Below are 13195 nucleotides of genomic sequence, written 5' to 3' on the forward strand. Positions count from 1 at the left end.
TCTGGCACTGCGAGGCAGCAGTGCTAACCACTGTGCCACCGTGCCGCCCTGGGAGGCAAGATTGAGAAGGTGGGAACTTTGTGTACATAGGCTGACATTGAAATACATACAAATATCCACTTGCTACAATGACAAGGAGAATCAGCTCCTTGATCCGTAGATTGTCTGTTCATGAAGATGCAGATCAGAAACCATGCAGTGATGCAGTTCAGTGTGAAGGTGACTGCATTCCATAAAGTCACTTCAAAGAATTGAGAAGTCAGAATAGACTTGTGTCATTATCAGGTAACTATCCCTCAATGGCATCCATATTGTTTGACACTTTATCCCAAATTTAAAGGCCCCATTTCCCCAATTGGGCACATCACCCAACTGCAACTTGCATTACAGTGACTGCTTCCCCTTGAGGAATACATAGGAGTCAATGTCACTGTGAAGTGGGGATTGGTGCATTTGGAGTTTGGGTGAATGACCGGTTCCCAGTGCCAACGCCCAGAGTCAAGCAAGTTTGGACTCCCAGCCAGGATTCACTGCCTGGATGGTATCCTGACCTCACCCTGCCATTGAAGTAGCTAAATGAATACAACTTGTAAATTCTGATGTTCAAAACATTTGTATTTTATTAACAGACTCCTAATATGGATAAGGAGATAAATGCCATGAGGCAAATTGTGGACACCAACTTTTATTCCATTGTACAAAAGGTAAAGTAATTGTGATATCAAAAATTACCAATCCAGCTATCCTTATAAGATTGACTATTTCCCACACTTTGAAGGTTCTGAAGGAAGTCAGCCAAAGTGGCCCCCAGGCAGGCCTATTCCTGACTGGGAAGTATTGAAATCCCTGGAGCACAAGCTAAAGATGAGGAAGTAAGAATAGGAACAATGTTAAAGGACATTTTTTTTACTCTGTTAAACTATATACTCTTGATTAAATTTTATTATCAATGGAGCAGACTGGATTGACAATATGTCTGCTGTTGATCACATGATGTCAGTTGACCACAATCTCTAGAAAGTAGCAATCAGCAATAATCGGGGACAAAACATTGTGCATGAGATGTCCCCTGCAGTTATCTTCTAAAATTCTCAATGGTTTTTGACCAGGTGCAACAAAGTCACCTCATTGAATAAAATTACAGAAGTTGCTGGATTGTTTTAACTACATATAGTTGAATAGATTTTTGACTTCTCTCCTTACTGTGGCTTTTACCACCAAGACTGAAAACAGCAATATCAGCTCCAGGCGAAGCTGAAGGCCTGCCTCTAGTCCCAACATTCCTTGATTTTGGGAAATAATGTGGTATTTCACCTGGAAAGTGAAATAGTTTCTAGCTTTCAAGAATGATACTGCACTTTTAATGCAATTCACCTTCATTCAAACTTACAGGAAAATGAATTCTGCCAGACAAGCCAACTGGAAAACATCATTAAGACATTGACTCACTGGATTCTAATTCAAGAGAATTAATGTCAACATCTTCAATTTTTACATAATTCATTATGTAGCTTCCTTCCTTTCCTTTCTCTTTCTTCCATGTATGCTTGTGTGTATGAGTGTGTACCACATTCTGCCTCTGTCTCAAACATAACTTTGTTTTTACTCAAATAACTTGCTGTGAGTTATTTTCAAATTCACCAGTAGAGTTTGGAGAAATGGACCACTGCCTATTACAGACAGGGAAGCTAAGTAAGAAACATTATAATTCACCTCTGTTACTGACAGAAGAAAGCATTAAAAATAATTTAATTAATGCCTTCATCTTTTTGTGACAGAAATTGAGGTCTCATGTCTGTGATAGAGTCCATTGCAAAAAAGCCCATTGCAAGAAAATCTAACTAGACTCTAAATTTATGAAGCAAATCTAAATTACATGTGGAACAAAACCAAGTATAATCTGCAAAGTCTAATTCTATGGCTGGAATTATCTATAAGATAAATAAGTGTACTGCAGCAATACCAGCAGCATTGTAAATTGTACTACAAAGATGAGTGTTGAAAAGAAAGAATTGACTGTAAAAGTATTAGCCGCTCTAAGCCTAGGATCATTGAGATTTGTAACTGGACATAAAAAAGCTTCACTTGAGTCAAAATAACCCAAGATATTCCAGATACTTTTAAGTGTTTAGACCTTAGCCCTTATCTGGAAGAGGTATCAGAAGAAACAGAACTGAAAACTGATTGGAATCCTGTACCCAGAATAATTACCACAGCTGCAAAACTGCTGATAGTGCTGGAAAGGTGGAGACTAGAAAGAGATAGGAGAAAGCAAAAGGGAAAAAGTGTGAGGTTTAGCAAAGACACAGAAGAAGTGAGAGAAAATGAGTCGAGAATTCCTAAAGGGGGAGAGAGGAACAAAATACATATTTTGGGCAAAGAATGTGGGACCTGGAATTAAAATTTTGAAGAAGCCAGCAAGAAATGCTTGTATTACAAGGAACTGCTTGGTAAGTTCTCAAGCACTGAGAACAAGGCAATAAAATTAAGAAATCACTGGTAGATTTTAAGAGAAATGAAAGGAGTGTGACAGAAATCAAAGTAGTGAACAGCTCGTTGTTATTTAAATGGGGAACAGGGTCATTCCCATCTTACAGGACTGATACTGAGAGAACTACCTCACATAATGCCATCACATAGAGGGATTTGAAATTGTTTTCTTTATAACTATACTCCATGAGTTAAATTTTCTTAAAATTGACTTTTTGTGGGACTCCATCACTGTCGTGGATTACATTTGTCGGTTGACCACAATTTGTGGATAGTGCTGATCAGCAGTTTCCACGGGGATAAAGCGTTCCGACATCTTCCTGGAATGTCACACTCCTTGCATTGTGTAGACATTCCAGTCAAGGTAACATAAAGCAACTCAAATGAGATGCCTCACCAGTTCAGAAAAATGGAAACGATCGAAGTCCGTCAAGCGTGAGATGGCACGAATGGTCTCCAAATTTATCACCTAAAACACATAATTGTTTTGACCAGATAAGTCAATGTCATCTCATTAACCAGAATGGCCTATCCTGAAGCCCTGTTCATGGAACTGAGACTGCTGGTTTGTTTGAATCATCTTTAATTATACAGTTTTTGAATGCTTTCCTTAGTCTGCTTTTTGCGATGGGACAGAAAAAAAAAGTAAAATCTTCTCCACATTCAGCTAAAAGCCTTTCTATAATTGTAAACATTCTCAAAGTCTGCTTTCAAGAAACAATTTTGCATTGCACCTGAAAAGTGAACTAATTTCTAAGCTTCCAAAAATAAGAGTGTTATGCTTTCAATTGCAATCCACCTGCAGCTAAGCTCCTATGAAAGTAATGAACCCAGATCAGCTAACTGCAAATTTTCCACAGATGTTGAAACTATAATTCATGTGAATTAATACCAGTATCTTTGATTCTTAAGTAACTTACAAATGAAACCTCTTTCTCTTTTTCTTTCTTTCTTCCTTGTCTGTTTTATGTATGTTATTGAATCATTCCACTCCTGGGTTTTGAATGGATTTAATTTAACTGTAAAGAAATTTCTGCAGGAATTTCTAGTTTGAGCTTCACAAATAGGTTTTGGTGAAATTGCAGCACGACAGATTTCAAAGAGGGAAAGTAAAAAAGAAAAGAATTTAAATACAATTCTAAAAATCGATTCACCTTGACAATGACAACCCAAAGGCGAAAGTGGGTACTGCAGATGCTTGAAGGGCTTTTGCCCGAAACGTCAATTTTCCTGCTCCTCTGATGCTGCCTGACCTGCCGTGCTTTTCCAGCGCTACTCTAATGACAACCCAAAGTATGCTTCCAGAGGAAACACATTGACATATAAATTGGGATAAAGAAATAATTACAACTGAAAAAGAAATATTAGAACCTTTTTTGTTGCATTTAACCACTCATTCCATTTTCTTTCAATGTCTCCTTCTATGGTATCCATTAGAAATGAATTATACCATGATCCAACATACAAGGAAGTCATTTCTCATTTGCAAGCAATAATATATGTTCAAATGCCAATTACTTTCAGTAATACTGACTCGTATCTATTATTCTCTCTCACATTGTTAAGAATCCATTATTCTCTAAACTTCTCTGTTAGAGAAAACATTTAGACTGTAATACTCAGTAACTTTCAGGTACTCTAATTCTCTATGATTCACTCCTAGTTTCCTTGGACATAATAAAGTAGCATTCAGTCATGATCTATAATTACTCACAATCTTGGGAATTTGATGTGTAAATTTAACACCTTGTCTCTGTCCTAACTTGTGTTTATTCCTTTCTGTAAAGGGTTATAAAGATTTTAATGATACACCAGCCCTGCTTGTCAACCAGTCAATTAGTACTGTATCAGGTGAGTGCCATCCTTGGATTAAACCTGTTCATCCTAAAAATCTTGTGCTTCAGATTGATGTTGATGTGTGTGAAATAGAGTCTGTGCTGGTAACATTCAAATTTTACACCCTCTACCTCCCTACTCTTTGCTATTCAAGGTGTTGTTCTGTGTCATAATGTTATTATAATTGGGGAATTTGGATTGCTAGAGGCAGATGGGTTTTGATTTCAGTTCTGCCACCGTAACATTTTTTAAAAGCTCAGCATGTCATTTGGTACAATGCCTAAATACGTAATTTCCAATAACGCATGTGATTCAGTTAAGTGCCAGCAGGATATCTATGCTGCTAGTGGATGAAATTCGGGAAGCTGGAAGGATGCTCCTGATGACCAGGGAGTTCAGAAGGTGGAGGGTGGTCACAGTTTAAGGATACAGGATAGGTCATTTAGGACTGAGTTGAAGAGAAACTTCTTCATCAAGGAAGTGTTGTGCCTGTGAAATACTGTGCCATGAAAAGCAATTGTGACCAAAACATTGAATGTTTTCAAGAAAGAGATAAATAGTTTATAGGACTAAAGGAATCAAAGGATATGGGGCAAAAGCAGGAACAGCGTACTGAGTTGGATGATCAGCCATGATCCTGTTGAATGGTGGAACAGGCTCAAAGGGTTAAGTGGCCTACTGTTGCTCCTATTTCCTCTGTTTCTGTTTTTTTTATATTGCCGAGTTTGCAATAGACAGGGAAAACAGACCATGGGCCATTAGTTTTGGTTTGGATTTCAGTTTTAAGGAATCTGGACTTCAGTTGAGGTGATCAGTTTCTTTCCAGCAAAAAGGCTTTACCTTTTGAAGTCTCCAAGCTGTGATAGTTTGGATAGAAGATTTCAAGATGTCAGTACTGAAAAAAAGTTTAGACTATAAAGAGATTCGGTAGGCGAAAGTGAAGACTGCAGATGCTGGAGATCAGAGTCTAGATTAAAGTAGTGCTGGAAAAGCACAGCTGGCCAGGCAGCATCCGAGGAGCAGGAAAATTGATGTTTCAGGCAGGAGCCCTTCATCAGGAATGAAGGGTGATGAAGGGCTCCTGCCCAAAACATTGATTTTCCTGCTCCTCGGATGCTGCCTGACCTGCTATGCTTTTCCAGCACCACTCTAATCTTGACTATAAAGAGATTCAAGCCAGCAAAACTGGAAATAAGTCATAAAACTGTCTCAGCAGTACAAGAAGGAGAACTGGAAAGTTAGTTAACTGAGATATTTAAGAGTTGAGATAGGACTGAAAGTTTCTGGGATCGAGTACCTGTATTGGATGTTGCTGGAAAACATTATTTTACTATTGTTTTAAGATATTTTGAAACTGTTTTATTATATAGCTTTATTTGCATTTTTCTTTCCCTAATAAACTTGTGTTCCTGTGTTTGATAATAGCTCCTGTGCAATTACTTGGTGGCAGAGGTTATGATGACACTGGGCAGCATTTAATGGGGCCCTCAGGAGTGGTTTGTGAGGTGGAGGTTTGGGGGGAGTGTGGGGGTCACCGTGAAGTGGTAAGGGGAATCCGGGATGTGGAATAGTGTTGCTTTCCCACCACCATGGAATTCTATCGGTGGGTGATGGGGATGGTAGAGGATGGCATTTCAATTCAGAGGTCAAATGAAGCCTTTAAGTCATCAAAGAAGCACCATTTTGATACCTCTTTCCTGCCTTTCCTCACTTGGCAGCCATCCTGTGGGCTTAGAAGGAATGGGCTTCTTATTTATCCATTATAGTCATAGAGTCATAGAGCTGTACAGCTTGGAAACAGATCTTTTGGTACAACTTGTCCATGATGACCAGATATTCTAAATTAATCTAGTCCCATTTGTCAGCATTTGGCCCATATCCCTCCAAACCCTTCCTATTCATTTACCCATCCAGATGCCTTTTAAATGTTATAATTGTACCAGCCTCCACCACTTCCTCTGGCAGCTCATTCCATACACGTACTCTCTGTGTGAAAAGGTTGCCCCTGTCACCTTAAACCTATGTCTTCAAGTTTTGGACTTTGCTAACCTGGGGAGAAGACCTTGTCTATTCACCCTATCCATGCCCCTCATGTTTTTATAAACTTCTATAAGGTCACCCCTCAGCATCCAATGCTCCAGGGAAAACAGCCCCAGCCTATTCATCCTCTCCCCATAGCTCAAACCCTCAACCCTAGCAACATCCTTGTAGATCTTTTCTGAACCCTTTCAAGTTTCACAACATCTTTCCTATAGCAGAGAGACCAGAATTGAATACAGTATTTCAGGCACAGGCCCCCAGTGGCAATGGCACCACCACAGGTGGCATCAAACAATCCAAATTCTCTTCACCAAAACCCGCCTGATTGGTCCCAGCAACCCCCAACCCCATGTGCAGCATCAGTGCCATTTTTCCAGGCCATCTGCAATCCCAGCTGTGACCCCGCTCCCTGTTGGGAAGATGGGACCAAAGAATTGCTGTTTCTCTCATTGCCTTGGTGTTGGGATCTCATCTCTTGCCAGGAGTCCCAGCAGAGTCCATTAGCTGCTTGAAAACCCCAGAATCTGATGATGGCTTTTTGAAACTGTTGAGATGGGATTGCCCCCAGACTTTCAGCTTGCTGCCAGGGCTATTGCCACCCCCAACAAAATATACCTTGCTGCATGAATGAAAATTGTTGTTGTTCTACAATTCCACAGAGTACAAGAATGATTTTTAAAAGACTGTCACTCACCTGTGCTAGTACATTCTGAACAATGAGACAGTGTAATTGAGTCTGGAAGTAGCAGAAGCTAGAATGAGGGTTTCGGCAGAAGATGGGATAAAGCAGAGTTAATGTAGAATCAACAGTTTAATATTAGGGACAAGGTTCCACATATTTACCATGATTTGTCCAAACAAATGTTTCCGGTTTTATTCTTGAACGACTTAACTTAATATTGTGGCATCTTCTGGATTTTCTCACCAAAGGAAATAGCTTTCCCATATCTCATCCGTCAAAATACTCCATTATTTAAACACCTTCATTACTTACCACTAAGTCTCCCCCTCATACTCAAGGAATTGCAAGCCAAATTTAACAAGACATCCAGAAACATCTTTTATCCCTTTAACCTCGTGACCTTCTGGTGAATGTATGATGCTCCCTGCCCAAAGTGACAATGGTCTTCTTGGGCTGTGGTGCCATAAACTGAACACAGCTAATCCAGATTGAATCTGACCAAGGTTGCGTATGACAGGAACACCACAAACTCCTTTTTATATTGCTGCCCCTTTGAGATATAGTCATAGAGATGTACAGCATGGAAACAGACTCTTTGACGGCCAACGTTCCATTAGTTGTCTTAGCTAATTTTGAATGCTCGCATTAAGTAATTTTAAAAACAAATTTCATAAAAATATTATCATATTTTTACATTTGCACAGAAATTAAGAAAAGCTTGATGAATATTGAACACGAGGTACAAAAAGGTGTACAGGCATTTCCATTATTAACTACATTAAAGTCAATCAATGCCTCACTAGATTCTGTGGATCTCGAAATAAGTAAATACCGCCCAAAGATTCAGGAAGGCAATAAATACAGGTAAGATTGGAAATGGGGGCAGCACTGTTTACTTGATGTAACTCACAACTACCAATGTAACAGTCTAATTTATCTCACATTCCTGAACAAAGCCATGGTATACCCACATCCCTCACTGTAACACTCTGATATATCTCATGCACTCACTGTACCATTCATATATCCCACAGCCATCACTGTAACACTCTGACATATCCCACATCCCTCACTCTGATATATCCCATGCACTCACTGCAACACTCATCTATCCCACAGCCCTCGTTGTTACACTCTGACATATCCCACATCTCTCATAGTAACACTTTGATATAGCCTATCTCTCTCTGAAACACTCTGATGTACCACAGCATTCACTGAAACACTTTGATATACACGATACCTCTCATCATCCCACTATGATATATCCCACACCCCTCACTGTAACAGTCCAATATACCCAATACCCTGTCACACTGTGATATACCCCATACCCCCTAATGTACCCAAGCCACTCACTGTAACACTATGATAATTCCCACACTCCTCACTGTAACACACTGATATACCCAACAGTGTCACTGTCATACTATAATATACCTCACACCTAACACTGTAATCAACCACACACCCCTCACTGCCACACTCTGATTTATCCAACACTGTCACTGTCACCGTCACACTGTGATCTACCCCATATCCATCATGGTCACACTGTGATATAGCGCACACCCCTGTCACACTGTGATATATCCCCACCATCCATTCTCTGAATTCCAGATCTGAGATTTTAGATAGCTGTTTATATTAAAGTATATCTATTTCCTGATTTTGTTGGATGACTCTGGTATCTCTTTATTTCAGGTGGATAGTTGGGATTGTGCTATCCGGTATCATTTTCCTAGTTGTTCTGTGTAATTATCTGGGGCTTCTACTGGGAACAGCATGCCTCAAACCCAATGTGAATCCCATTGAACGGAGCTTATTGTCCAACTGCGGGGGGAATCTCCTCATGGCGTAAGAAAAAAATGAATTTTTTGTATTTTTGGTTTAATTTGAGATTGTAAAGTTGTTCTTGGACTTGAATTTGCAGTACTTTCATACTCTGAGCACCTCCAAAACTGCTTCACAGCCATGGATAAGTAGTCTATACAAATCCAGATGCCAAGTTGTGCACAGTAAAGTTCAACAGACAGCTCTGTGATACATTCCATAATAACCTACTTTTTAAAGAGGTGGTTGGTTGAGATATAAATATTGGCCCAGTGCTGAAGCAATAGTAACTGCCACTGATCCTAAAAATACTGCCAACAAAGACATTGCAACCTCTGTGATATGGACAGCCCCTTTCCTGATGTCAGTTTGCATCTGACGCTAAGTCACAGAATCAAAGAAATGTTACAGCAGAGAAGAAGGCCATTTGGCCCATCATGTCTGCACCAGCTCTTCAAATGAATATCATTACCTAGTGCCAATCTCCTGCTTTTCTCCCATGTCCTTCAACATTATTTCCATTCAATGAATCCTGTAATGGCCTTTTGAGTGTCTCAATTTGAACCTGTGTCCATGATACTTCTAGGCAGTGCAATTCATATCGTAATTGTCTTTTCTCACATCACACTTGCTCCTTTTGTAAATCACTTCAAATCTATGCCCTGTCATTCTTGTCCTTTTATAAGCAGGAATAAGGGCATCTTCAGGTAGCTGTGATGTCAGCAAGCAGCCAATCAAGTTGAAATATTTTCATTGACAGCAAAACAGGAAATTGCCAATTTTCCTTCACTTTTAATTTATGTTATCTGTGAAACAACTGACTATGATTATAACTTAAGAAAGAAGACAAAATAGTGTAAACAAACTGTATAAAATTCATTTTGGCAATAAAATGCTGGAAATAATTAGCGTCGTCTGTGGAGTGAAAGAGCTAAAGTTTCATATGGAGATGGTCTTGCATCAAAAGCATGATTATCTTGATTTGAAATGTTGGGCTGCATTATCATTTGTGGGATGGGTAGCAGGAGTAGGGAAAATGCCTGTACTCCTTTCAGGAAAATTTGGCTCCAGGAACATGACTTTCATCGTGGGATTGGACGCCACAATTGGGCCAGGGGACTTTCTAAAAGTGTGGAAGTGGCTACAGAGGCCTCTCGGTACTGGGATGGGCGGTTTAAAAGCTTTGCTTTGAGGTTGTGGGTATTCTTCTCATTAGTAATGACATTAAATTAGATCCTGTATCCCTCATAGCCCTTCACATTCCCACACAACTCACTTTGCACCATGCATGCAAATTAATGTCAACTTCGAGCCACGACAATTGCCTCTTTTTGTTTCTCTTCTAATGTATAATTCTTCTACCTATCTTGCTAACCTATGTGCTTCTACCCATCTCAATGGCCCCCAAAATCCCTGATGCCAATGTAGTGCCAAGTGATGCCGACCAATGCTCTAATGACCCTTTGCATTAGCCCAGTCATGCTAACTCACTTAATGTCACTGTGGACAGCTCTCAGAGAAAAACAAAATAAAGTTTGAAGGAGGAGCAGATGAGAGAGGAAACCTGAGACAGGCAGTGAGGAGCACTGAGAAGAGTGAGTGAGGCAGGGATCCAAGACTGGGAGTGAGCTTCACTTGGAAGCATGCCAAGAAAAGGACCCCAAGACAGACGAAGACAGAGCTAGACTCATTGCAGATGATTGGAAGTAGTTTTACTTTCTGCTTTTTCGTCCCATTTTAAAGTAAATAGTCTTAGGGCATGACAGATAGCTTGCCCGCATGGAATGCCCATCCTGTTCCAAGTGCAGTGTTGCAGGTATCTCATGGGGCATAGATAATCATGTGTAGGAAGTTTCTGCAGTGGCAAAAACTTCACTTTGGAGTTTTGGAACTCAAGTATCAACTGATATTACAATTGTGCATCTATGAGACTGAGAATTACCTGAAAAGCCCAATTTAACAAAGTGGTCACGTGCAGATTAAGAGCAGGCAGGCAAAGTGGGCACAGGGGACCATTAGGCAATCTAGAAAGGCCAGATATTTATTGCATGAGTTGCACGAGTGTATGTCACTCACTAACCAGTTTCCCACTCTCGATTCTGGTGTGTGTGACGGCTTATCAGGACAATAGAGAGAGAGAGAGAGAGACAAACTTCTGGGGCTGCAACTGGTTCAGCTGCACAAGTGGTGGAGGCAGAAGCGTGCAAGAGCAATACTGGTAGATGATAGTTCAGGGAATAGACAGGCCAGTTCTGTGACTGCAGATGATGGGGTTAAGGCTTTCAGAGAGTGGCTGCAGGACATTGTTTTGGGAGGGGGTGAAGGTCCAGAGGCCATGATCCACATTGGCATCAAAAACATCGGTAGAAAGAGGGAGAAGTTCCTGAAAGTAGAATTTAGAGAGTAAGAGACTGAAAAGCAGAACTTCTAAAGCAGTAGTCTTATTATTGCTCCTAGTACAGCATGCTTTCTCTAGTACCTCAATAGATTTAAGGTAACTGTGACTTTAACTCCTGGATTGCAACCTATGATAGCTTATTCCTGGAGCTATTATACATCTGAGTTTGGAAAAGCTCAGCTTCAAGAACTTCAAGGCTGGCATAGTGGCTCATAGTTGATACTGCTGCCTCACAAACCCAGGTTCGTTTCCAGCCTCAGGTAACTGTCTGTGTGGAGTTTGCACCATCTCCCAGTGTGCTGGTGGGTGTTCTCTGGGTGCTCTGGTTTCCTCGCACAGCCCAAAGATGTGCAGGTTAGGTGGATTGGCCATGCTAAATTGCCCTGTAGTGTCCAGGATGTGCAGGCTAGGTGGGTTAGCCATCGTAAAGGCCAGGTTATAGGAATAGGGTAAGGGTTGGTCTGGGTGGAATGCTTTTCAGTGGGTTGATGTGGACCCAGTGGGCCACTGGCCCCTTTCCACACTCTAGGGATTCTATGATTCCTCTTCAGAGTTTATCCCAGCACTTCCAGACCAGAATATTGAGAAAACTGACAGTTTCATCACCATGGCAAAAGTGAGGACTGCAGATGCTGGAGATTAGAGTCAAGATTAGAGTGGTGCTGGAAAAGCACAGCAGGTCAGGCAGCATCCGAGGAGCAGGAAAATCAACGTTTCAGGCAGGAGCCCCTGCTGTGCTTTTCCAGTGCCACTCTAGTCTTGAGTTTCATCGTCATTCCCACCATAGAATCTGGGCCAATATTATGCTTCTACTGGCTATGGGCCACCTAATTGAAATGAGTTTGATCCATTTTATCTCAGTCATTACAAAACTGGACAATGCTGAGCACAAAATAGAAGAGTTACTAAATTGGAAACATTTATTTTATTTTTCTCTCCCCAGTTGCTACCAGATCTGGTGAGTTTCTCCAGCATTTCTGTTTTTTTTTTGGTCCTCCAGCAAATGCAATATACTGCTTTGAGTGTAACCTGGTTGCTTGGGTCAAGGAGACCATACTGATTTTGCTGTGGCAAATGAATTGTCATTTTGGGACAGTAAAGACTTTTCATTGGTTAAGTTATGTAGTTGTAAGAGAAGGGAGAGAGTTTTAACAAACTCCATCCACATTTAAAAATATATGTATTTGAACACTTTTAGTGAGAACTCTATATCAGTTCACCATACTCCATGAAACTCTCATCCTACTGATTACTAGCTTTTCATATTTATACAACCTTTCACACTCAATTAGCCCTTAATTAATGTACCCATCACGTGTTCCCTTGTTTCCTGAGGTCTTAGGCGTCCCTTCATACCATAATAGATGTTAAAATATCACCCTCCCCCAGCCTGTGAAGGACCTGTCATCTGTCCTTTAAACGTAAATAGTTTTGAACTTTTACTCATCAAACGTCTTGCTCTGCTCTAACAGGGGAGTCGGCTTCAGTTTCATCTTCTCGTGGCTCTTGATGCTCCTTGTCCTTATCATGTTTATTGCGGGTGGAAATGTCTATTCGCTGGTTTGCAAACCCTGGTATGACAATGAGATTTTTCAGGTAATAACTGTGTGTTGATTAAGTTTTTACTATAAATCTGTAGCTAGCAGCATATGATAATATGAATTAATTGACCTCTCTCTGCTGGTTCTGACTACTGTCTTCTTAAAGACTCAGCTTTAATCCTTCACTGTCTCTTCATCTCTAGCTGGCTTACTGGTTAGCACTGTTGCCTCACAGCACCAGGGACCAGGGTTTGATTCCTACCTCGGGCAACTGTCTGTGTGGAGTTTGCACATTCTTCCCGTGGCTGCGTGGATTTCCTCTGAGTACTCCGGTTTCCTCCCACAATCCAAAGATGTGCAGGTCAGGGTGAATTG

The 13195-nt window shown here is 40.7% G+C and overlaps 1 protein-coding gene across 5 annotated transcripts in view; it reads left to right on the forward strand.

Annotated features, from left to right (window-relative positions):
- The window catches only part of prom2 (prominin 2), an 88812-nt gene that overhangs the window by 37506 nt on the left and 38111 nt on the right, over positions 1–13195 (forward strand). For all 5 annotated transcript variants that reach the window (XM_043712938.1, XM_043712937.1, XM_043712940.1 and 2 more), the window contains 5 exons: positions 630–704; positions 4278–4341; positions 7753–7912; positions 8753–8905; positions 12752–12875. In XM_043712938.1, coding sequence (XP_043568873.1) covers positions 630–704; positions 4278–4341; positions 7753–7912; positions 8753–8905; positions 12752–12875 — 576 coding nt within the window. The remainder of the gene's footprint in view (positions 1–629; positions 705–4277; positions 4342–7752; positions 7913–8752; positions 8906–12751; positions 12876–13195) is intronic.

This window comes from Chiloscyllium plagiosum, chromosome 22 (assembly GCF_004010195.1).
Source record: "Chiloscyllium plagiosum isolate BGI_BamShark_2017 chromosome 22, ASM401019v2, whole genome shotgun sequence".
Lineage (NCBI taxonomy): Eukaryota > Metazoa > Chordata > Chondrichthyes > Orectolobiformes > Hemiscylliidae > Chiloscyllium > Chiloscyllium plagiosum.